Source organism: Aplidium turbinatum, chromosome 4, assembly GCF_918807975.1.
Source record: "Aplidium turbinatum chromosome 4, kaAplTurb1.1, whole genome shotgun sequence".
NCBI lineage: Eukaryota > Metazoa > Chordata > Ascidiacea > Aplousobranchia > Polyclinidae > Aplidium > Aplidium turbinatum.
Genome location: NC_137475.1, coordinates 938,183 through 962,714, shown reverse-complemented (window position 1 = coordinate 962,714; position 24,532 = coordinate 938,183). Strand labels below are relative to the sequence as shown.

The window sequence follows — 24,532 nt, the reverse complement described above, 5'->3', positions numbered from 1 at the left end:
TGTACCACAAAACCCATACTCGCTTAAACGTTCAATAAGCTTAATATCTAAGTGGTTTCAATGATCTTTTTCTGTCATTCCCGTAACTAAAATAGCATGTAGATACGATGCAAAACCAGGGATTCCCGAAATCATTTTATCCATGCAACGTTGAAATTGGGCTGAGCTTGATGCCACACTGAAACACATATAATTGTATTGGAAGAGACTAAAAATTTTGTTTATGACAAAGTTTTTTTTTGCTTCGTCATCAATCTCTAATTGCAAGTGAGCATCCGACAAGTCATTTTAGAAAAGTACTGACCTTTTCCCAGCGATTCCAGTAGCCTAATGTGTCCAAAGTCGGCAGCGGGTGTTAATCCACTTGTATTTATTGGTTCAGTCCCTTGAAATCACTTCCATTCGCTTTCGGCACCTCTACGATTGGAGCTGCACAGTCGTTACAATTTATTGGCTGCAAAACGTTACTCTCTTCAAGTCTATCCATTTCTTTGATAGCTTGCTTCTTGGAAAGTGGAATTGGTCTTGGTGAAAAAAAAACAGACTTTGTTTCCGGTTTTAAGTGTATAGAAACTTTTGTCTTAACACATTTCCCAAGGTCAGTTGAAAAAAGTCTGGAAAGTTGGCAAGTTGAAGCTGTAACTTGCCTTTCCCTCTCCATTAGTAAAGCTTCCTCTATCTGTTGAACTTGTGATGATACGAGATTTTTTTTCTTGTCTGAAACTTGATCTAACACCGAAATATCCTGACTGGTCAAGCCAAAACTGTCACTCCAGTTTAGACCCATTAGATTTGAGCCTTTGTTTTCATTTAGTACGATTAACTTCATCCTTGCTTTCGTTTGACAACCTATTTTAACATTCACAAAGCATTGACCTTTAACATGCAAAGGCCTACCACCATAAGCATGCAGTGAAGTTTCCGATGGATAGCACGTGGTAGAACCTAACTCATGATAACCATCTAACCCAACCACGGAACATGTTGGGTTGTGTTAACTTCGGCAAGGATCTAAATTTTCTTTCCGATGCGTTGGTAAGCTTTTGAGTTTCGATTTTCCTTCCATGGAGATGTTTTTGAATTAGGTTGCAACTGCTTACATGGCCTATAGCTTCTACTCGATGTTTCTGCTGGCATTGTAGCCTCTTTGCCTGGCACACAAATTTGATGTGCCCTTTTTTCCTGCACTTGTAACACAGTTGCAGTAACTTTTAAAAAAACATTTACCCTTAGAATGTTTAGAAAACAATCCTGACATGACTTCCATGCTTTGCAACCTTATTTGTGGAACCAACTGAAGGTTTCTTTCTAATCTTAATATAGGTTGCGGACATTTTATTAACGACAACTGCTTCATCTGATGTCCCTTCCCCTCTTAGGATGTTATCAGTTTGCACAGTTCTGATATAAACTTCAGCTTTGTTGAGAACATCATGGAGTGAAAAATTTAAATTCATCAAACATTGACGCCTGACTTCAGGATGTGGGGTGTTTAACACAATAACATCTCTAATCTGCTCGTCGACATAGCTGAGATGATTGCACTGCTCACTTTTGCAAGTAAATTTACAATTTTGAGCAAGCCCTCGAAAAGTTGCTATCCAATTTTTATTAGACTGACCCACTTGTAATTTACAGGTGTGGAAACTATGGCGCGCTGCTTGAACATGGATGGTTTCTTTGAAATGCCATGCTAACTTACCTGAAGTCTGTTTGAACGATTTATCACGTAGCCTACGTTTTTGTCACCAAAAAATTCTCAACTAAACTATATACGTCTCAGGGCCAACCCAGGATAACAAACATGCCTTTTTTTATCATCAATGTAACACTGTAAATGTCCATGTGATGCAAGAACCTTTGTATGTAATGTTCCTTTTTTCTTTATCCTAGTTGAAACTTTCAAACTTTGGCACTAATTCGTTGGTTGGCATTCGACTTATGCCATTTAACGTTGATAAAAATGTTCCTGCTGTATCTCTATTGTGGCTAGCTTTGCTTCGACTGTTTCTTCCATTACTAATGTCTGCAGAAAACCACCGTGACAATGTAATAATCTGATCACTTCAGAAAACTGCAACGTATATTCTATTTTGCTTCTGACACCATTTTTTGACACTCAGACCTCCGGATGGAGGCGTGGATGTGACTTCCGCTTGTGGCACCATTGTTTCGCTTGTAGATACTGCAGAATAGCTTCAGAAATCCACAAATGTAAAGGAATTGAAAAGAGGTCTTAACATTATGTGTACAATTGACAAATCACTGTGTAGTAGGTACCAACCAAATGAAGACATCGAAATAACAAAGGACATGATCCTCTACAATCAATTTCCCGGAGAAGAAAAAAGGAACTTAATACCTCTGATCATGAGGAATGTCTCCAAACACACCATCACCCAAAAGAAGATATCTCTGGATATTGGCAGCACATACATATGGAACACAAAACGGTCCATCATTCAAGCCCTGTGGGTGATCATGACGAAAACAAAAGACATGACTATAGGGCCATTTAAAGTCATTAAAGTCATATTTTTTTCTATGCATCAGTAAGTCGTGAAATCAATTTTAACGCAAAAACCTCATCCCTATGAGTTATAGTAAAAAAGTTATGAAGTCATATAAAGTCATATTTTCCTTGTTAGGTCATATATCAGCTTTTTAAGTTATATAGTCATATTTTTGAGTTATAAAGTCATACCGTTGTATAGCCTACTTGAAATAAAAAATACCAATTTAAGCGGTGAAGCAATTAAGCACTAAGAAAGTAAGGCAATTTCTGATTGAACGAAGGCAAACTGTAGGATTAGCTAACATAACACTTACAGTCACAAACCTATATTTTATGAGGTCACACATTGAGGTCAACTTAATACTCAAAATGGAAAGTTGTATTGTACGTACACCATCAAAGAGGCCCAGGCTGATCTAAATGCCCTTGATTTCGGAAAAGATTCGCTTGAGCTCAAAAATAACATTAAGAAGCGATTGGACAAAAACGATGTGAAACAAATTATGGAGCTACAAAGACAAGACATTTCACCAGCGCTTTATGCAAAACTGCAAAAGTGTCAACCCACATCAGCGTCTGTGGAGCGCTCATTTTCCTTACTAAAGTCATTTTTACGTCCAAATCGTAACTTCAAAGACTCTAACATTCCACACTACATGAAACTGTACTGCAACAGTGGTTTAAAATAAAAATGGATGTGTATTACTGTTATGTTGCGTATGTTTTACTCTTTAGTTCCGTGAGTGACGTTGTTCGTATGTAAAAATAAACGATTTTCACATAAAGTCATTTAAAGTCATATTTTCCAAAAAATAAAGTCATATTATTGATTTTTTAAGGTCATATAAAAATGGCCCTAGACATGACACAAAAGCATAACATACCTTTGTCATCTGACATTTCTCCTCCTTCCAAACCTCCTCCTACGGTCAGAAGAAAGAAAAACCAGTCGAGACTCTCTCTTCAACCGCCCTCTCAGCCATCCTTAGTGGTAGGGACGACTGATTGCAGCGGTGGGTCTCAATAGCACAGTACGATTATAGAACATCTTTGAAGAAGTTTAGACAGCCAAGGGCGGAACAATCCATCATTAACTCGTCCTTCTCACTCATCTGAAACAGCTCGATGCCGGAAGAGTGATTGCAGCGGGAAATCTTTAACCGTCCCTTTCCATTATCCCACTCGCCCTGAGATGACAGGATTTCAGCGTCCCATCCATAGAAGACTCTGGGGTCAGCGAAAGCTACCCTTTCTCTGGCCGCCCCTCTCTGGCATATCCGCCAAATGAGATGTCAGACTGCAGTGACCCGTTTTCCACAAGCAGGATCCATTCTTCAAGCGGGCAACAAGAAAATACTCACACACAAACCATCTCAAATAAAATTAAAATCAATTCTCTACCAAAACGCGCTAGATCTCATGCTTGACCCGCCATCTCCTAGTCTGCTCCAAGATCAGCGAAAAGAAAGTCGAGACAGGCAGATCAGCTTGAGGCAGCCAATCACCACCATTATTACATCAATATATCTACCGCGGTAAGTCCCTTCGGTCAGAGTAAGTCCCTCGCCTCCCTGGTAGGTATTTTCCATGTAAGTAAGGTGTGCCTGCTGAGTGTTGTGTGCCAGTGTCCCACTGGCACGTGAACGGTTTGTCGTTAACTTCGGCAAGGATCTAAATTTGCTTTCCGATGCGTTGGTAAGCTTTAGAGTTTCGATTTTCCTTCCATGGAGGTGTCTTTTGAATTTGGTTGCAACTGCTTACATGGCCTATAGCTTCTACTCGATTTTTCTCCTGGCGTTGTAAGCTCTTTGCCTGATATTCAATATTCATGTAGAAGCAAGCAATGCTGTGGTAAATGCTTACGGAACAAGTTTCGCTTTCAGTCCGCCCCGATATCTCAGTTGATTAGCGCATGACTTTTTGAACGAAGAAACTGCAAGATCAAGTAGCGCTGGTTCGACTCTGAGGGTGTGCGCTTGAGCAACGCATTCTAAGGACTGCTTTCCAATTAGTGATGCTTAATGGATGAAATAATTTCTGGCAATAACACTTTAACTAACGGAAAAACTTCACTTTGTCAAACACGTTAGCCGATCCTGTGTCAAAATCCTCTACAGGTATGCGATACTACAAGGAATAACCTATTAAAGCTTTTGTCCGAAGATACAGATTCAAAACCAAACCAATTAATTATAATAATGTTAATGGTTTTATTTATCATCGCTCTGCAACAGCTAAGGTCTTTTAGAGACAGGGCTCATTTTTAATTTTATATCAGGTGTAAGATGTCATCACATTATTACTCGACTTATTTTCACAACGTCACGCAAGAAAAAACAAAATTGATATCGTTTTTAAAGTCTTCGGTGTGACCCGACCTTTAATCGATCTCAGATCTACCAGCACCAGAGCGAAAGCGAAACCACTCGGCCACTGAGCTGGTTCGCTTTCAGTTGTTTTTGGTTCTACACCCAGTGTTCCGGCGGCTTGATTGCTCTCTTTAGGGTTTGAAATTTTTGAAAACTGTTTCTTTAGAGGTCTCTTATTTGGGGAGAGGGGGCGGTGCCCGGCTTCTTATCCGTACCGGGTCCAAATTGCTCTCTCAAAGGTTCTGTATGTTTTGCGAAGGACACGCAATTATACGTTTTTGCGTGTATTGTAAGTCATTCCATGTCCGATGTCTTATATGTATTGTCTTGCTGCTGACACAGCAGGGTACTTTGATTGGTTTCGAACCGGCGTCCTTCTAGCGTCTAACCGCTCAGTCTTGTCGTCTTTGGTTGGGTCAGATTCAGTTATCATCCTTTTTGAATTTTGAACTGCTTCCCAACCGTGATGTCGGTGACGAGTTAAAAATGCGATTTCGTTCCTATTCACAACTCAACTTCTTCACATAGGCTTCACATTCAAAACTCTTCTTCTTCCTGCAGTCAAACAGGGCTAAGCTCAATTGCAATTAAAATTTCTCACATAGGCCTACAGTTTATTGTATTGAGCTGTCAATATTCTCTTTGTTTGACACATTTAACTTTTTGTTGTAGTCATTACGCAATATCTCATAATGGGCTCCCAACAAAATTACCAGTGAAAAAACCCCATTAGCTTCAGAAGGGCTGATACCACTATTGCAACCCACGTAGACTGCTATTCTACGCAAAGCATTCTTGACAACACATAGCACGATAAACTGTATCAGCGTTTTAATAGCTACCTGGACAACCACTTTATCTGGTCCAGATCTACAAAAGATGTGGACCTGATAAAGTGGTTGTCTGGAAACGCAGTGGTCGCGCTGTGCGCATCTGTGGCTTCATCGGGAAATAAGATTAATTCTCTTTCTCACCCCAAGGTCTTCAACCAACTTTAGTATTATACCAAATCTTTGATTACATATTTTTAAACATGGGAGTTTTAAATCATTTGAAGTTGTGTTGAAAGTCATGTTGCGGTATCATCGCCACCTTTTGCCATTGTTGATGCTTCAGAATTCTAAATTGGAATTTCAAAATATTTTTGGACAATTGAATGGTTGCAAGTTGCTATTCAAATGGTGTCTACACCTCTGGTTTTCATAGGTCGTGGTTTAGTTCCAGGTCCGGTCACACCAGATTTCAATGTTGCCGTTTTCGTTCTTTGTTATCTATAGCAAGGAGAACAAATTGAGAAATTAAAGCGACCACCTCTTAAACCAGCGGTTCTTAACCTTTTGCCTTGTCGGCACCACCTTGAAATTACCAACCAGTTCTCGCACCCCCTCCTAGGATTGGCTGAAAAGTAATAGTCGCCTACAGTTCGAAATTTTTGTTGAAATCTGGTAAAACAACTTTGCTCCCTACGCCGTATTATAACAAACCTAGACAATTCAGCATCCCCGCACTGCCTACCTACAGGTCTCGCACCCCTTAGTCGTGCGTACACTCCTGGTTAAGAACCCCTGACCTAAACCGTCACTTCTGTAAATCTGTAAATCTCTTCTGCAAAACTATTAAAAACTACACTGAGTAAAATTATGCAAACTTATTTCAAATTATACACAATTTTTAGTGCTTCAATTTTACTTTTTGTTGATGTGTTTAAACCAACATTTTAGCGAAAGAACACACTTTCTCTGCATTGGCACGATTGGCACATGTGTCATGGTGACATGCATTGGCTGGTCGCAATTTCGTCATCAACTTCATTTACAATTATCTAAATAAACTAACATTGAAAATAAAAAACAGAAATTCCGTTTTCCCTTTTATTTTGTTTATTGCAATTCTGAACGAGACGCCATTGTGACAACGTAAAGAACAAAGCGCAACAAAAGACGGTTTGTATTCTTCCGCTGGGTGGCGCAAAGCATTTTTCAACCATTCTATTTCGAAGCCGCGGCCTCCGATGACCTCGCCAAGCAGGCGAAATCGTTTCGCGCGCATCGTCTGCAAAGTAACAACACTCTTGATGTAAGATGCAGCCATAAAAGAAAAAGAATTTTTGCAAATTTCATTGTAAATCTGCTATTTCTTTTGTAGTAGAACTGCTGGTTCAATGGTCTCGGTGTGCACTTGAGCAACGCGTTTCAAGGACAACCCTCCATTCAACAACAATGTGTTGCGAAAAAGACATACAGTAAACTAAGAAGTGTGGTCGTTCTACTGCTCTGCAAGCAAGTTGATTTAAAGTTTTGGAAGTACTGTTAAAAATTAAAAATGATCCGATTTATTCGTCCTTCACCTCAATAGGTTCATGTCATCCGTGAAACAATTAACATCAACGTGGCATTAATTGCTTGCGTCCTACGTGCAATGACGCATTTAGAATGATCCACAATTTTCCAGGTGGCATAGTTTTCCTGGAATTTCCGCCCCATTAGCTCAGTTGGTTAAGAACCTGACCTCACAAACGAAGAAACAGCAAGATCAGGCAATCTGGTTCGACTCTCGAGGAGTGCGCTTGAGCAACGTATTTTAAGGACTACTCTTCATTTAGCGGTACTTGGTGGACAGATTTATTAACAACAACAATAACTTAACAACAACAACAACAACTTATGTACAAACAACAACACTTCAACAATCGGAAACTTCACTCTGTAAATCTCGATAACGAAACTGCCAAGGTTGTTTTCAAAAAAGGTTTCTCAGTCCGAGAATAAATATTCGCACAACCGATCATGTAAATACTTTAGTGCTTTGCGTGTTGTGTTGTGACCTATCGGTTTGAATGATGGTAACAAACTTTCACTGACCTTCGCTCGAGGCAGCAGTACCTGACCTCGTAGTTCCTGCACGGACATCTTCTTGGGCTTCTTGGCTGCTCTTCACTGTAGCACTTCAAACCATTCAAAGTGAGGTGGAGAGCGTTCCTCCATTCCCACACAACTAAGTGAGAAGTGACGACTCGCGCTTGCATCGACGGCGGGACCACACGAGAGTCAAAATAGTAGGTTCGGGGGTTCGGATGGCGTTGGCGGTTGCAAGGGCAACTACGCCATTCATAGTCATCTCCATTACCCCCAGGGTTGGTCGAGCTGGTCCATCTGGTCCATCGGTAACCGCGCGGGCATTCCTTGCCGACAGCTGCAAACAATATTGAAACCTTTGTCATTGTGACATGAGGGGCTTGTGATTTTAGTTGTCGCGTCACATTGTGTGACTTCATGCTTTAACTAAGTGGCCGCCTTGTAGTGACGTCACAATAGACAATAGGGTAACAATATTATAAAACACAAACTAGAATACAAAAAAATCACAAAAAATACAATAAAAGAAACCTTAGTTTAAAATAGAAAATACAACCAATGTCAGAATGAAATAAGTGATTATTTCTTAACAAACGAAATTAATATTCTTGTATGTTGTTACAGCAGAAAATGATTTTCGAAAAATAAAACGCTTTTCTTCTATGCATCCGACACAGGTCATCTGGTAATTATGATCTGCCAATAACCATCGAAGGCACTCGATTGTCTGTGTCTTGACAAAAGATACGTTTGACAGATTCCAAAGTGAATAGGAAGATTGACTTCCAATCTTAAATCTTCGAGCTATATCAAACTATCTTGCAATGGAAAGCATTAAGCATCGAAAGCTTTTCACTACCACGACACAACCTAAAGTAGGCAACTTTTCTTACAATAATGAAACGAGAACTTTATCGGTTAGGCTACTCACTGTATATTGTTTGCGGTCGTAGAGAAGTTTGAGGTTGTACAAAAGCTGTTGGTCCTATTTGTGTGAGGCCTGAAACAAAAATACACACAGCGCTTTAGTTAGCTTTGCGACCAAGAGCCATCATGATCAGCATACACGAGTTCGAATATTGGTCAAGTCACTTCTTTCATGATTACAAAACATAATCTGACATTTTAATATAAAAGTTTCTGTAAGCAAATAGAAAAATACAAAGTTGATCGAAAGCATTTGATTAATTATTGAAAAACTGTATCATGGTCTCTTCAGAAGCAATTAGTATGACAAGCATTTCATTTGGTTCTTGATCCACAAGACGCTATTTAAATTTCCTGCTGGACAATTTATTATTGCGGATAAAAACAATGCAGTGACAGCGTTTGCAAGAAGATGGATGCATTCGGCGCAAAGAAGTAGCCTAAGTTACCGAAATGACTGTACAGGTTAATACTGCTTACCAACATTTGCCACTGAGAGCAGAACTAAACCGGCAAGAATGAAATGCATCTTCGTCTTTTTCCGATTAAATTCAAGAAATTTGTATTGATTGGCGAGAAGTTCCAGCTTTTATACAAACCGCTCTCACAAACCAAATTCCATATATGGAAGTCCGGCGTCATCTCTGAGCAATTGTGATTGAGCGTCTTGTCAGAAAACAACGATCGTTATTGTGGACCCGCCCACTTGGAGCATTTGTCGCCTCAGGAAAAATTAAATATAAATTTGCTTCAAGATGAGCTTTGTCACGAATGAACGTTTTGCAAAAATTAATTTCAGTCAAAAGCAAAACTGTATGAAACAATTTTTATATTTATTTTTTGGGTTGAAATAAAAAGAAATTCTTCAGCAAAAAAATTTAAATGAAAATCAAAGAAAACCAAACTTCCTCAAAATATTTTATCACTGGTCGACAGCAAATTTTAAACGGATATCCGATTAAGTAATTCTTGAAAGGTTTAACGACGATTCCAAAAATGTTCACATCAGGTTTTTGAGATAGTTGGATATTTGTTGTTTAAAATTTGGCCTGTAGCGACCTATCTACAATTATAGGCTACAATCTATACGCAATGCCGGTTCCACCATGCGTTGTGATCACCTGTTGCAGTTTTGAAAAGGTATTTTTTATGACTAAATAAGCTATGTAACATAGTAATGTGCAAATATTTTGAAAACTTGATGTGGTAGAGAAAACGAAAGTAGACTCAGAATCAGCACAGAAACGTCATCTAGAAAGGTTTTCTCTTATCTCTAATTAAAAAATGCAGTTACAATTTGTTGACCGAATTATACTACGACACCTCATCAAGTCGTTTACAACTCAACATCCAACTTTCTCAAACTATTTAGAGCAACTGGCGCAAGTCCTGTTCCAGTGACGTCAAATGGCGCAGCAAATCTTAAAATGTTTACACAGAATTGGTTGTTCAATGGTTCAAAGCCTCTACAAGTATGCGAAGCTGCGAGTAATGAGTTTTCAAATTGGCTTTCTCGGTTCGAGGATAAAGATTGCCACGATCAAAAAGATCCATCAATGCAGCTTTTCAATCAAACAAATCACGTCAACCGCTCTTTCGCAATTTCATATTCCGCCTTCAGGATACGATTGTCAACGCCGTATTTCGCGATGACGCTGCAAAAGCGACCAATCAGCAACAACTATTTTGAAATTATAGTCGGTCATGTTATTTTTTATTTTAACTGCTTTGCTGTCAGATTAAGTAGATCCGGGAATTGCATGAGCCTCTCTTGCTGGAAATCCCAGATTATGTCAAGAAAGTTGTTTTGTTGACAAATCACGTTTGGACTTGATAGCTGACATATCCTCGTTAAAGAAGATTTTCTGAGAAACCTCTGGGCGCAATCATGGATCAAACTTCAAAAAGAAATATCGGTAAACAATTTTGTATGCAACGTGCAGCAGTGCAAAAAATACTTGCCGCCTCAAACCGCCGCTGTTGCCAGAATTTTTTTTAAATAATTTTTATTCAAAAAATCTAACTTGCTGAAAGACATCATTCAGTTGAAAACAATTTTTGCTGATGAAAGTTTTAAAGCTGTTTGCTTTTTTATTAAATAACACATTGTCGCAAATACGTTCAAAATGAGTAACAATAGGTTAGTATATGCACCACTTTAAAAAATATTTTACCCAATTTGTAAAACCAAGATATGTTTGGTCTAATCATACAAGAGGTTTTTAAGTTTGCAACTTTATTCTAATCATGTTATATTATTGTTTATATGTTTATGCTATCCCAGAGGTTATTCTCATCATAGGTATGCATCTGAAAATAAGTAATGATATTTTTTGCATATTTAGTTGTAAATATAGACTTATTGGTCTAACTTGCAAATAAAATAATAATCATAAGAATGTACTTGGCTGGGCCTCCATATGGCTGCATTGACACTGTCTGCTTTATAAAGCGTTGAGAAGCAACGCATTCTGCGATGGATACAGCACAATATGAAAACAAGCATTATTAATTATTATGATAACGGTGACGGGTGTGAAGATTGTAACGATTACAAATCTAAATTGTTGGTAAGCACCAGAAATCGTTTATAAGTTTCTTGAGTTCATTATTTGTCTGTCCTGGTGCTTTCCAAGAACTCATAATCTAAAAGTAACGATACCTCGCCTACGTGATGTGCAGGAAAATTCTATTTCCCAAAGACCAAATATTTACAAACGCGCATCTGCAAACCTGATTTCTGCCGGAATAAACTATTTTTTGCTAAAAAGCGAAGATCTCTTCTACATCAGCTCAACTCTTTCAGATGGAACGTTCGAAAGATCCCAACTGCGTTGTCACTTATCTGGCGTTTATTGCATGATATGTTTTAATTTTATAATAGAAATATACATATTATGACTTATTTAAGAAATGAAATGTAACAGCTAGGTTACAAGTAAAGTGATCGATGCTGCAAGTAAAGCCAAAACTTTTAGAACATTTTTTTCACGTTCTTGTGAGCAATTCTACTTTTTTATACTTTATTTCAATTTTGCATTTCAGTTTTGCCAATGATTGTTATTTATTGCAGCATGAAAGCCAGTGCAGAATTTGCCAGTGCCAGTTTTTTCTGTAAATGTATGATAACAATACCGTGATACAATAGGCTAATAATATAAAATAACAAAAATATTAGAAAATACTTTTTACTAAGCATTTTCACTGCACACACTCAATAAAAACCCATTGTACTTTTTCAATTGCCAGTTTTTTGCTGATGAAAGGATGAGGATGACAACTGGATGAGAACAGCAAAAGACAGAATGGTGTGGAAACATATGTGGAGGCCATCTGCCAGCAGTGGCATGACCGGCTGATGATGATGATGAAAGGAAAATTTTTAAAGCTTTGAATTTTTTCTACAAACTTTCTTCCATCGAAAACTTTATGGTTTGAAAAACTTTAGCATGACAATTGTGACGTCTACAAACGTCTTTGTAACGTTATTCTGAACTTGTTTTGTTGTATAGATTTTGACAATTTTATCGATTTTGCGGCATTCTTGTGAATCCAACGTACCAGACTTTTGAAGCAATCCTTCGCAAATCTCACTACAACGTTTCATGCCGATGCAAGTCTTCAAAGATTGTTACATCAATGCACGTTACAATTGTGACGCTCTCGTATCGCAATGATGTCACTAACAACTCACCACAAAATATGTGTCTACTGTTTTAATGCTAATGGAATAATAAACCAAACCATCAGTTATTTGTGATTGGTTTTGGCTTCTTGTCTGGTTGGTGGTCTTGCCAAGCTCTTTCATCCAAAGCACATCGACGACTAAACACTAAATCAGTTTTGCTGCGTAAATTTATTTTCTACCATTTCTGATTTGAGCATCACAAAGCAGTTTTGTGAAATGGTTTTGGTTTTAATTTTGAATCTTTATCCTCGGACTGACAAAGCCTTGATAGGTTATTCCTGGTAGTTCCGCATACTTGACGCAGGGCCGGTTACCGAGATTGACAGAGTAATTTTTTTCGATTGTTACTGGGGAATTATTCCATCCATTAGGTGCCGTTCAATGGAGAGCGTTGCACAAACGCACACCCCGAGAGTCGAACCAGCACCGCTTGAACTTGAAGCTTTTTCGTTCACGAAGTCACGAGCTAAGCAACTGAGCGATCGGGTGGTAAAGTTTGAACCGTTTTGTCTGCATAATGCTGTACAGTTTTCATCCTATTTGAGCAATATAAATTAGTTTTTTAAAGGCTTGGCAAGGGCTAGATGTATAGTCGAAAACGTTCTCAATTTTTTGTTTCTATATCATATCAAATGCGGTCTTATTGCAACGTTTTACTTGCTCATGGTTCATCACTTATCAGGCAAACGTTTAATATTAGTCAATTTATCTTAAAAAAAACATTACAGCAGCAAGCTTCAAGGAGACGATAACTTAATCCTTCATACAAGTGGCATCTTTGTGCCAACCGACTCCTTGCACGAAACGCAAAAGTAAATGGCGGCATTGGCATGGCTCTTGCAGCAATCGATTTTTCGCTTGTCATTGCAAATCGCGCCGCTTCCCGCGCGTGATTGGCAAAGAATGACTTTATTGCCTTGGAAAGAATGCTCAGCAACCAAGCCCAGACCAAAAGCTTCAAGTATATCTGAGGCATAACCTCACTTCCAGTTGGAGGGATATCATTAGTTCACACTGGATTTGTAATGATACCCAACATGTGTTGACCTGTTTGTTGGACGCCATTGGACATAACCTCAAATTTAAAAAAAAGACTGAATCTAAAAACAAACCTATCTTTAGCAAAAGTTTGGAAAAAAAAAAACTGTTTTTATCTTCAGTGCTCAAAACTTGACAATTGATGAACAATTTAATCACGTGATCCAACGTATGCAATTTTATTTGAAAAGCTCAAATCCATCCCGCGGTTTTCAGGTCATTCTCGATCGTAAACTTCGTGAAGCGACGTAGCTGAATTAACACAAAAGTTTGCGCGCGATTGACTGTAGACGCAGAGCCTATGTTGCTGCCAGTCCATGTGCCAGTCTCAAGTAGGTATCATCAATCAAAATAGTGTTTTGCAATCATGGCGGCATTTATTGATACGCACAATAACATTTATTATGACGTGGCCTACAATGCTTTCTAAAATTGTAGATGACATTGAACACATAATTTAGAAATTTTTCATCATCAATAATTGAACATTTTGTTGATTGCATCTTACGACATCAACAGCGTCCACTGTAGCCCCACTACAGCTTCACTGCAACCAAGTGGAGCAGCCACGACCTACTTTGAGGATTCCAAAAGAGTTAGAACATTTTATAGAGTTCTGTAATTAAAGAAAATTCTCTATTCCATTCAAACAATTTTAAGGGGATACTTCCACTATTTTTATATAAAGTAGTTTGAAAAAGACTCTTAATCGCTTGAGATACAAAACATTCAGGTTTGTAAAAACTCGCCATTTCAAAAATTTATCTAAAAATGACAAGTTTAACTTAATAGTCTAAGCAAGCTATATGACAAAGTTGTGAAACCTTTGCGGGTTCAAATCCCATCGAACTACGTGGCGAGGTCTTGGCAAGACACTACACGGCACGCCAAGCTTGTACCAGCTGACGATCAGTAGCGGATCTGGCCTGATGTTTGTGAATTTGTGCAGTTGAACGCTGTTTCCTGCTTACGCTGCACTGTGAATGCAAGTGTGCTGTATGGCGTATGCAATCACAACGGCAATTATTAACAATAATTCGGCTGATTTTAGTCATTTTCAAACAATTCTTGCTGGTAGTTTCACTTTGGAATCTTCAAACTTTAACTTCGTGTTCACAGTAACATTGTGAGTCCTGTCTTCGATATGCCGCGAGCACCGCACCACCGCGGATAATTATGTCGTCATTGTAGCGATAAACAAAAAGTATGAAAGGAAAGAGACGTCATCAATGGATCTTTCTGTTACCGCCAGCGTGGATGGCGCTTTTGGTTGGTGACGTCATAGGGCTGTTGTGCCTGTGCCACACGTTAGAGGGCGTTTTGTTATCTCTCACGCCCATTAACTCCATCGGTGGGACAGGGGGCTCACGATGCCCCTCGTTGTGGTATTTACGGGAATTTTTTCTTTTTATCGTCGAAGTGTCGTTCGTCCTGCAGTGACCCGAGCTGTTGGGGTTACTATCGGATATAATGTTTTTAGGTTTACTAACGGTTAATGAATGTCCGAGTGGAGGCCTCGCACTCCTGCATGGGGGAAGGTCTTGTCTTGGGGGCACTGGAGGGCAGTCGAGATCGTCACTGGTGATAGGCTTCAATCTCAAGGTGTTGTCACATCCCATATCACTGGCACTCCATGGAAAGCTAAATACCATCAGCATAGTGTGTTAGAATTATTCATGTTTTACTTAATTCTTTAAAATGTTGGGTATCGCCCCACTTACCTCTCTACCACCCATCCTGTTGGATCAACCCACTTCTTTGCCGCCGAATCACTCGTCTGTGATTGGCGGATTCTCCTGATGGCAGCTATGACGTATGGTGCGATGACGTGGTTCCACACTTGCACGAACCATGAACATGACGCATAAAACTCGCTCGGGCATGACGTGAAGACGCGCGGCCCGATTGTGACGTCACTGGCGCTGTGCTCCTCCAGGCACCGGTTGACGTGGTGCCAGCACAGAGGTAACCACGTGACCACGCGAAGCATGTTTTCGTATTCATCCTCGCTAACCTCTAGACCTTTGACCTCATTTTCCACCACGCATCGTCTGTGAGAAAACGTATTCGTTTTGTGTTTTGTTTTTCTACTCACATGTTGACAAACAAAACAAAGTAACCTTAGCGGGTTTAACATAATGTAATACACACAAAATATATAACATAATAACTCAAACGTTTTCGACACGTTCGTGTGTCCTCATCAGGAATTAAATCTGCAATATACATAAAATGAAAAATTGTAAGATAAATTTGACTTTGCACTATAACTGTAACGACACCCCGTTAGATTTATTATGTTATATTTTTTGTGTGTAATACATTACGTTAAACCTGCTTAGGTTATTTTGTTTTGTTTGTCTATGGTTCAAAAAAGATCAGTAAGTCTATGCATCAGTAAGTCGTGAAATCAATTTTAACGCAAAAACCTCATCCCTATGAGTTATAGTAAAAAAGTTATGAAGTCATATAAAGTCATATTTTCCTTGTTAGGTCATATATCAGCTTTTTAAGTTATATAGTCATATTTTTGAGTTATAAAGTCATACCGTTGTATAGCCTACTTGAAATAAAAAATACCAATTTAAGCGGTGAAGCAATTAAGCACTAAGAAAGTAAGGCAATTTCTGATTGAACGAAGGCAAACTGTAGGATTAGCTAACATAACACTTACAGTCACAAACCTATATTTTATGAGGTCACACATTGAGGTCAACTTAATACTCAAAATGGAAAGTTGTATTGTACGTACACCATCAAAGAGGCCCAGGCTGATCTAAATGCCCTTGATTTCGGAAAAGATTCGCTTGAGCTCAAAAATAACATTAAGAAGCGATTGGACAAAAACGATGTGAAACAAATTATGGAGCTACAAAGACAAGACATTTCACCAGCGCTTTATGCAAAACTGCAAAAGTGTCAACCCACATCAGCGTCTGTGGAGCGCTCATTTTCCTTACTAAAGTCATTTTTACGTCCAAATCGTAACTTCAAAGACTCTAACATTCCACACTACATGAAACTGTACTGCAACAGTGGTTTAAAATAAAAATGGATGTGTATTACTGTTATGTTGCGTATGTTTTACTCTTTAGTTCCGTGAGTGACGTTGTTCGTATGTAAAAATAAACGATTTTCACATAAAGTCATTTAAAGTCATATTTTCCAAAAAATAAAGTCATATTATTGATTTTTTAAGGTCATATAAAAATGGCCCTAGACATGACACAAAAGCATAACATACCTTTGTCATCTGACATTTCTCCTCCTTCCAAACCTCCTCCTACGGTCAGAAGAAAGAAAAACCAGTCGAGACTCTCTCTTCAACCGCCCTCTCAGCCATCCTTAGTGGTAGGGACGACTGATTGCAGCGGTGGGTCTCAATAGCACAGTACGATTATAGAACATCTTTGAAGAAGTTTAGACAGCCAAGGGCGGAACAATCCATCATTAACTCGTCCTTCTCACTCATCTGAAACAGCTCGATGCCGGAAGAGTGATTGCAGCGGGAAATCTTTAACCGTCCCTTTCCATTATCCCACTCGCCCTGAGATGACAGGATTTCAGCGTCCCATCCATAGAAGACTCTGGGGTCAGCGAAAGCTACCCTTTCTCTGGCCGCCCCTCTCTGGCATATCCGCCAAATGAGATGTCAGACTGCAGTGACCCGTTTTCCACAAGCAGGATCCATTCTTCAAGCGGGCAACAAGAAAATACTCACACACAAACCATCTCAAATAAAATTAAAATCAATTCTCTACCAAAACGCGCTAGATCTCATGCTTGACCCGCCATCTCCTAGTCTGCTCCAAGATCAGCGAAAAGAAAGTCGAGACAGGCAGATCAGCTTGAGGCAGCCAATCACCACCATTATTACATCAATATATCTACCGCGGTAAGTCCCTTCGGTCAGAGTAAGTCCCTCGCCTCCCTGGTAGGTATTTTCCATGTAAGTAAGGTGTGCCTGCTGAGTGTTGTGTGCCAGTGTCCCACTGGCACGTGAACGGTTTGTCGTTAACTTCGGCAAGGATCTAAATTTGCTTTCCGATGCGTTGGTAAGCTTTAGAGTTTCGATTTTCCTTCCATGGAGGTGTCTTTTGAATTTGGTTGCAACTGCTTACATGGCCTATAGCTTCTACTCGATTTTTCTCCTGGCGTTGTAAGCTCTTTGCCTGATATTCAATATTCATGTAGAAGCAAGCAATGCTGTGGTAAATGCTTACGGAACAAGTTTCGCTTTCAGTCCGCCCCGATATCTCAGTTGATTAGCGCATGACTTTTTGAACGAAGAAACTGCAAGATCAAGTAGCGCTGGTTCGACTCTGAGGGTGTGCGCTTGAGCAACGCATTCTAAGGACTGCTTTCCAATTAGTGATGCTTAATGGATGAAATAATTTCTGGCAATAACACTTTAACTAACGGAAAAACTTCACTTTGTCAAACACGTTAGCCGATCCTGTGTCAAAATCCTCTACAGGTATGCGATACTACAAGGAATAACCTATTAAAGCTTTTGTCCGAAGATACAGATTCAAAACCAAACCAATTAATTATAATAATGTTAATGGTTTTATTTATCATCGCTCTGCAACAGCTAAGGTCTTTTAGAGACAGGGCTCATTTTTAATTTTATATCAGGTGTAAGATGTCATCACATTATTACTCGACTTATTTTCACAACGTCACGCAAGAAAAAACAAAATTGATATCGTTTTTAAAGTCTTCGGTGTGACCCGACCTTTAATCGATCTCAGATCTACCAGCACCAGAGCGAAAGCGAAACCACTCGGCCACTGAGCTGGTTCGCTTTCAGTTGTTTTTGGTTCTACACCCAGTGTTCCGGCGGCTTGATTGCTCTCTTTAGGGTTTGAAATTTTTGAAAACTGTTTCTTTAGAGGTCTCTTATTTGGGGAGAGGGGGCGGTGCCCGGCTTCTTATCCGTACCGGGTCCAAATTGCTCTCTCAAAGGTTCTGTATGTTTTGCGAAGGACACGCAATTATACGTTTTTGCGTGTATTGTAAGTCATTCCATGTCCGATGTCTTATATGTATTGTCTTGCTGCTGACACAGCAGGGTACTTTGATTGGTTTCGAACCGGCGTCCTTCTAGCGTCTAACCGCTCAGTCTTGTCGTCTTTGGTTGGGTCAGATTCAGTTATCATCCTTTTTGAATTTTGAACTGCTTCCCAACCGTGATGTCGGTGACGAGTTAAAAATGCGATTTCGTTCCTATTCACAACTCAACTTCTTCACATAGGCTTCACATTCAAAACTCTTCTTCTTCCTGCAGTCAAACAGGGCTAAGCTCAATTGCAATTAAAATTTCTCACATAGGCCTACAGTTTATTGTATTGAGCTGTCAATATTCTCTTTGTTTGACACATTTAACTTTTTGTTGTAGTCATTACGCAATATCTCATAATGGGCTCCCAACAAAATTACCAGTGAAAAAACCCCATTAGCTTCAGAAGGGCTGATACCACTATTGCAACCCACGTAGACTGCTATTCTACGCAAAGCATTCTTGACAACACATAGCACGATAAACTGTATCAGCGTTTTAATAGCTACCTGGACAACCACTTTATCTGGTCCAGATCTACAAAAGATGTGGACCTGATAAAGTGGTTGTCTGGAAACGCAGTGGTCGCGCTGTGCGCATCTGTGGCTTCATCGGGAAATAAGATTAATTCTCTTTCTCACCCCAAGGTCTTCAACCAACTTTAGTATTATACCAAATCTTTGATTACATATTTTTAAACATGGGAGTTTTAAATCATTTGAAGTTGTGTTGAAAGTCATGTTGCGGTATCATCGCCACCTTTTGCCATTGTTGATGCTTCAGAATTCTAAATTGGAATTTCAAAATATTTTTGGACAATTGAATGGTTGCAAGTTGCTATTCAAATGGTGTCTACACCTCTGGTTTTCATAGGTCGTGGTTTAGTTCCAGGTCCGGTCACACCAGATTTCAATGTTGCCGTTTTCGTTCTTTGTTATCTATAGCAAGGAGAACAAATTGAGAAATTAAAGCGACCACCTCTTAAACCAGCGGTTCTTAACCTTTTGCCTTGTCGGCACCACCTTGAAATTACCAACCAGTTCTCGCACCCCCTCCTAGGATTGGCTGAAAAGTAATAGTCGCCTACAGTTCGAAATTTTTGTTGAAATCTGGTAAAACAACTTTGCTCCCTACGCCGTATTATAACAAACCTAGACAATTCAGCATCCCCGCACTGCCTACCTACAGGTCTCGCACCCCTTAGTCGTGCGTACACTCCTGGTTAAGAACCCCTGACCTAAACCGTCACTTCTGTAAATCTGTAAATCTCTTCTGCAAAACTATTAAAAACTACACTGAGTAAAATTATGCAAACTTATTTCAAATTATACACAATTTTTAGTGCTTCAATTTTACTTTTTGTTGATGTGTTTAAACCAACATTTTAGCGAAAGAACACACTTTCTCTGCATTGGCACGATTGGCACATGTGTCATGGTGACATGCATTGGCTGGTCGCAATTTCGTCATCAACTTCATTTACAATTATCTAAATAAACTAACATTGAAAATAAAAAACAGAAATTCCGTTTTCCCTTTTATTTTGTTTATTGCAATTCTGAACGAGACGCCATTGTGACAACGTAAAGAACAAAGCGCAACAAAAGACGGTTTGTATTCTTCCGCTGGGTGGCGCAAAGCATTTTTCAACCATTCTATTTCGAAGCCGCGGCCTCCGATGACCTCGCCAAGCAGGCGAAATCGTTTCGCGCGCATCGTCTGCAAAGTAACAACACTCTTGATGTAAGATGCAGCCATAAAAGAAAAAGAATTTTTGCAAATTTCATTGTAAATCTGCTATTTCTTTTGTAGTAGAACTGCTGGTTCAATGGTCTCGGTGTGCACTTGAGCAACGCGTTTCAAGGACAACCCTCCATTCAACAACAATGTGTTGCGAAAAAGACATACAGTAAACTAAGAAGTGTGGTCGTTCTACTGCTCTGCAAGCAAGTTGATTTAAAGTTTTGGAAGTACTGTTAAAAATTAAAAATGATCCGATTTATTCGTCCTTCACCTCAATAGGTTCATGTCATCCGTGAAACAATTAACATCAACGTGGCATTAATTGCTTGCGTCCTACGTGCAATGACGCATTTAGAATGATCCACAATTTTCCAGGTGGCATAGTTTTCCTGGAATTTCCGCCCCATTAGCTCAGTTGGTTAAGAACCTGACCTCACAAACGAAGAAACAGCAAGATCAGGCAATCTGGTTCGACTCTCGAGGAGTGCGCTTGAGCAACGTATTTTAAGGACTACTCTTCATTTAGCGGTACTTGGTGGACAGATTTATTAACAACAACAATAACTTAACAACAACAACAACAACTTATGTACAAACAACAACACTTCAACAATCGGAAACTTCACTCTGTAAATCTCGATAACGAAACTGCCAAGGTTGTTTTCAAAAAAGGTTTCTCAGTCCGAGAATAAATATTCGCACAACCGATCATGTAAATACTTTAGTGCTTTGCGTGTTGTGTTGTGACCTATCGGTTTGAATGATGGTAACAAACTTTCACTGACCTTCGCTCGAGGCAGCAGTACCTGACCTCGTAGTTCCTGCACGGACATCTTCTTGGGCTTCTTGGCTGCTCTTCACTGTAGCACTTCAAACCATTCAAAGTGAGGTGGAGAGCGTTCCTCCATTCCCACACAACTAAGTGAGAAGTGACGACTCGCGCTTGCATCGACGGCGGGACCACACGAGAGTCAAAATAGTAGGTTCGGGGGTTCGGATGGCGTTGGCGGTTGCAAGGGCAACTACGCCATTCATAGTCATCTCCATTACCCCCAGGGTTGGTCGAGCTGGTCCATCTGGTCCATCGGTAACCGCGCGGGCATTCCTTGCCGACAGCTGCAAACAATATTGAAACCTTTGTCATTGTGACATGAGGGGCTTGTGATTTTAGTTGTCGCGTCACATTGTGTGACTTCATGCTTTAACTAAGTGGCCGCCTTGTAGTGACGTCACAATAGACAATAGGGTAACAATATTATAAAACACAAACTAGAATACAAAAAAATCACAAAAAATACAATAAAAGAAACCTTAGTTTAAAATAGAAAATACAACCAATGTCAGAATGAAATAAGTGATTATTTCTTAACAAACGAAATTAATATTCTTGTATGTTGTTACAGCAGAAAATGATTTTCGAAAAATAAAACGCTTTTCTTCTATGCATCCGACACAGGTCATCTGGTAATTATGATCTGCCAATAACCATCGAAGGCACTCGATTGTCTGTGTCTTGACAAAAGATACGTTTGACAGATTCCAAAGTGAATAGGAAGATTGACTTCCAATCTTAAATCTTCGAGCTATATCAAACTATCTTGCAATGGAAAGCATTAAGCATCGAAAGCTTTTCACTACCACGACACAACCTAAAGTAGGCAACTTTTCTTACAATAATGAAACGAGAACTTTATCGGTTAGGCTACTCACTGTATATTGTTTGCGGTCGTAGAGAAGTTTGAGGTTGTACAAAAGCTGTTGGTCCTATTTGTGTGAGGCCTGAAACAAAAATACACACAGCGCTTTAGTTAGCTTTGCGACCAAGAGCCATCATGATCAGCATACACGAGTTCGAATATTGGTCAAGTCACTTCTTTCATGATTACAAAACATAATCTGACATTTTAATATAAAAGTTTCTGTAAGCAAATAGAAAAATACAAAGTTGATCGAAAGCATTTGATTAATTATTGAAAAACTGTATCATGGTCTCTTCAGAAGCAATTAGTATGACAAGCATTTCATTTGGTTCTTGATCCACAAGACGCTATTTAAATTTCCTGCTGGACAATTTATTATTGCGGATAAAAACAATGCAGTGACAGCGTTTGCAAGAAGATGGATGCATTCGGCGCAAAGAAGTAGCCTAAGTTACCGAAATGACTGTACAGGTTAATACTGCTTACCAACATTTGCCACTGAGAGCAGAACTAAACCGGCAAGAATGAAATGCATCTTCGTCTTTTTCCGATTAAATTCAAGAAATTTGTATTGATTGGCGAGAAGTTCCAGCTTTTATACAAACCGCTCTCACAAACCAAATTCCATATATGGAAGTCCGGCGTCATCTCTGAGCAATTGTGATTGAGCGTCTTGTCAGAAAACAACGATCGTTATTGTGGACCCGCCCACTTGGAGCATTTGTCGCCTCAGGAAAAATTAAATATAAATTTGCTTCAAGATGAGCTTTGTCACGAATGAACGTTTTGCAAAAATTAATTTCAGTCAAAAGCAAAACTGTATGAAACAATTTTTATATTTATTTTTTGGGTTGAAATAAAAAGAAATTCTTCAGCAAAAAAATTTAAATGAAAATCAAAGAAAACCAAACTTCCTCAAAATATTTTATCACTGGTCGACAGCAAATTTTAAACGGATATCCGATTAAGTAATTCTTGAAAGGTTTAACGACGATTCCAAAAATGTTCACATCAGGTTTTTGAGATAGTTGGATATTTGTTGTTTAAAATTTGGCCTGTAGCGACCTATCTACAATTATAGGCTACAATCTATACGCAATGCCGGTTCCACCATGCGTTGTGATCACCTGTTGCAGTTTTGAAAAGGTATTTTTTATGACTAAATAAGCTATGTAACATAGTAATGTGCAAATATTTTGAAAACTTGATGTGGTAGAGAAAACGAAAGTAGACTCAGAATCAGCACAGAAACGTCATCTAGAAAGGTTTTCTCTTATCTCTAATTAAAAAATGCAGTTACAATTTGTTGACCGAATTATACTACGACACCTCATCAAGTCGTTTACAACTCAACATCCAACTTTCTCAAACTATTTAGAGCAACTGGCGCAAGTCCTGTTCCAGTGACGTCAAATGGCGCAGCAAATCTTAAAATGTTTACACAGAATTGGTTGTTCAATGGTTCAAAGCCTCTACAAGTATGCGAAGCTGCGAGTAATGAGTTTTCAAATTGGCTTTCTCGGTTCGAGGATAAAGATTGCCACGATCAAAAAGATCCATCAATGCAGCTTTTCAATCAAACAAATCACGTCAACCGCTCTTTCGCAATTTCATATTCCGCCTTCAGGATACGATTGTCAACGCCGTATTTCGCGATGACGCTGCAAAAGCGACCAATCAGCAACAACTATTTTGAAATTATAGTCGGTCATGTTATTTTTTATTTTAACTGCTTTGCTGTCAGATTAAGTAGATCCGGGAATTGCATGAGCCTCTCTTGCTGGAAATCCCAGATTATGTCAAGAAAGTTGTTTTGTTGACAAATCACGTTTGGACTTGATAGCTGACATATCCTCGTTAAAGAAGATTTTCTGAGAAACCTCTGGGCGCAATCATGGATCAAACTTCAAAAAGAAATATCGGTAAACAATTTTGTATGCAACGTGCAGCAGTGCAAAAAATACTTGCCGCCTCAAACCGCCGCTGTTGCCAGAATTTTTTTTAAATAATTTTTATTCAAAAAATCTAACTTGCTGAAAGACATCATTCAGTTGAAAACAATTTTTGCTGATGAAAGTTTTAAAGCTGTTTGCTTTTTTATTAAATAACACATTGTCGCAAATACGTTCAAAATGAGTAACAATAGGTTAGTATATGCACCACTTTAAAAAATATTTTACCCAATTTGTAAAACCAAGATATGTTTGGTCTAATCATACAAGAGGTTTTTAAGTTTGCAACTTTATTCTAATCATGTTATATTATTGTTTATATGTTTATGCTATCCCAGAGGTTATTCTCATCATAGGTATGCATCTGAAAATAAGTAATGATATTTTTTGCATATTTAGTTGTAAATATAGACTTATTGGTCTAACTTGCAAATAAAATAATAATCATAAGAATGTACTTGGCTGGGCCTCCATATGGCTGCATTGACACTGTCTGCTTTATAAAGCGTTGAGAAGCAACGCATTCTGCGATGGATACAGCACAATATGAAAACAAGCATTATTAATTATTATGATAACGGTGACGGGTGTGAAGATTGTAACGATTACAAATCTAAATTGTTGGTAAGCACCAGAAATCGTTTATAAGTTTCTTGAGTTCATTATTTGTCTGTCCTGGTGCT

General features: G+C 38.9%; 3 protein-coding genes across 3 annotated transcripts; all 3 read right to left on the bottom strand.

Moving 5' to 3' along the window:
* Positions 1 to 6,741: 6,741 nt before the first annotated feature.
* LOC145769502 (uncharacterized) lies at positions 6,742 to 9,216 on the bottom strand. The gene is made up of 4 exons (XM_082581149.1): positions 9,147 to 9,216; positions 8,671 to 8,739; positions 7,746 to 8,076; positions 6,742 to 6,936 (listed from the first exon to the last, which is right to left on the bottom strand). The coding sequence occupies exons 1-4, from the start codon at positions 9,193 to 9,195 to the stop codon at positions 6,873 to 6,875; spliced, it is 513 nt and encodes a 170-aa protein (XP_082437275.1). The 5' UTR covers positions 9,196 to 9,216; the 3' UTR covers positions 6,742 to 6,872.
* Positions 9,217 to 13,652: 4,436 nt separating this feature from the next.
* Positions 13,653 to 15,425, bottom strand: LOC145769377 (neuron navigator 2-like). The gene is made up of 2 exons (XM_082580995.1): positions 15,114 to 15,425; positions 13,653 to 15,033 (listed from the first exon to the last, which is right to left on the bottom strand). Exons 1-2 carry the CDS (start codon positions 15,380 to 15,382, stop codon positions 14,619 to 14,621), a joined length of 684 nt encoding a protein of 227 aa, XP_082437121.1. The 5' UTR covers positions 15,383 to 15,425; the 3' UTR covers positions 13,653 to 14,618.
* Positions 15,426 to 19,978: 4,553 nt separating this feature from the next.
* On the bottom strand, positions 19,979 to 22,453 carry LOC145769503 (uncharacterized). Its single transcript, XM_082581150.1, has 4 exons — positions 22,384 to 22,453; positions 21,908 to 21,976; positions 20,983 to 21,313; positions 19,979 to 20,173 (listed from the first exon to the last, which is right to left on the bottom strand). The coding sequence occupies exons 1-4, from the start codon at positions 22,430 to 22,432 to the stop codon at positions 20,110 to 20,112; spliced, it is 513 nt and encodes a 170-aa protein (XP_082437276.1). The 5' UTR covers positions 22,433 to 22,453; the 3' UTR covers positions 19,979 to 20,109.
* Positions 22,454 to 24,532: the final 2,079 nt, after the last annotated feature.

Coding starts and splice junctions, on each gene's coding strand:
- LOC145769502 (XM_082581149.1), bottom strand. CDS start 9,195: ATGCATTTCATTCTTGCCGGTTTAGTTCTGCTCTCAGTGGCAAATGTT. Junction 8,077..8,670: donor ACGACCGCAAACAATATACA/GTGAGTAGCCTA, acceptor TATTGTTTGCAG/CTGTCGGCAAGGAATGCCCG. Junction 6,937..7,745: donor TACTGCTGCCTCGAGCGAAG/GTCAGTGAAAGT, acceptor GTTACTTTGCAG/ACGATGCGCGCGAAACGATT.
- LOC145769377 (XM_082580995.1), bottom strand. CDS start 15,382: ATGCTTCGCGTGGTCACGTGGTTACCTCTGTGCTGGCACCACGTCAAC. Junction 15,034..15,113: donor ACAGGATGGGTGGTAGAGAG/GTAAGTGGGGCG, acceptor GATGGTATTTAG/CTTTCCATGGAGTGCCAGTG.
- LOC145769503 (XM_082581150.1), bottom strand. CDS start 22,432: ATGCATTTCATTCTTGCCGGTTTAGTTCTGCTCTCAGTGGCAAATGTT. Junction 21,314..21,907: donor ACGACCGCAAACAATATACA/GTGAGTAGCCTA, acceptor TATTGTTTGCAG/CTGTCGGCAAGGAATGCCCG. Junction 20,174..20,982: donor TACTGCTGCCTCGAGCGAAG/GTCAGTGAAAGT, acceptor GTTACTTTGCAG/ACGATGCGCGCGAAACGATT.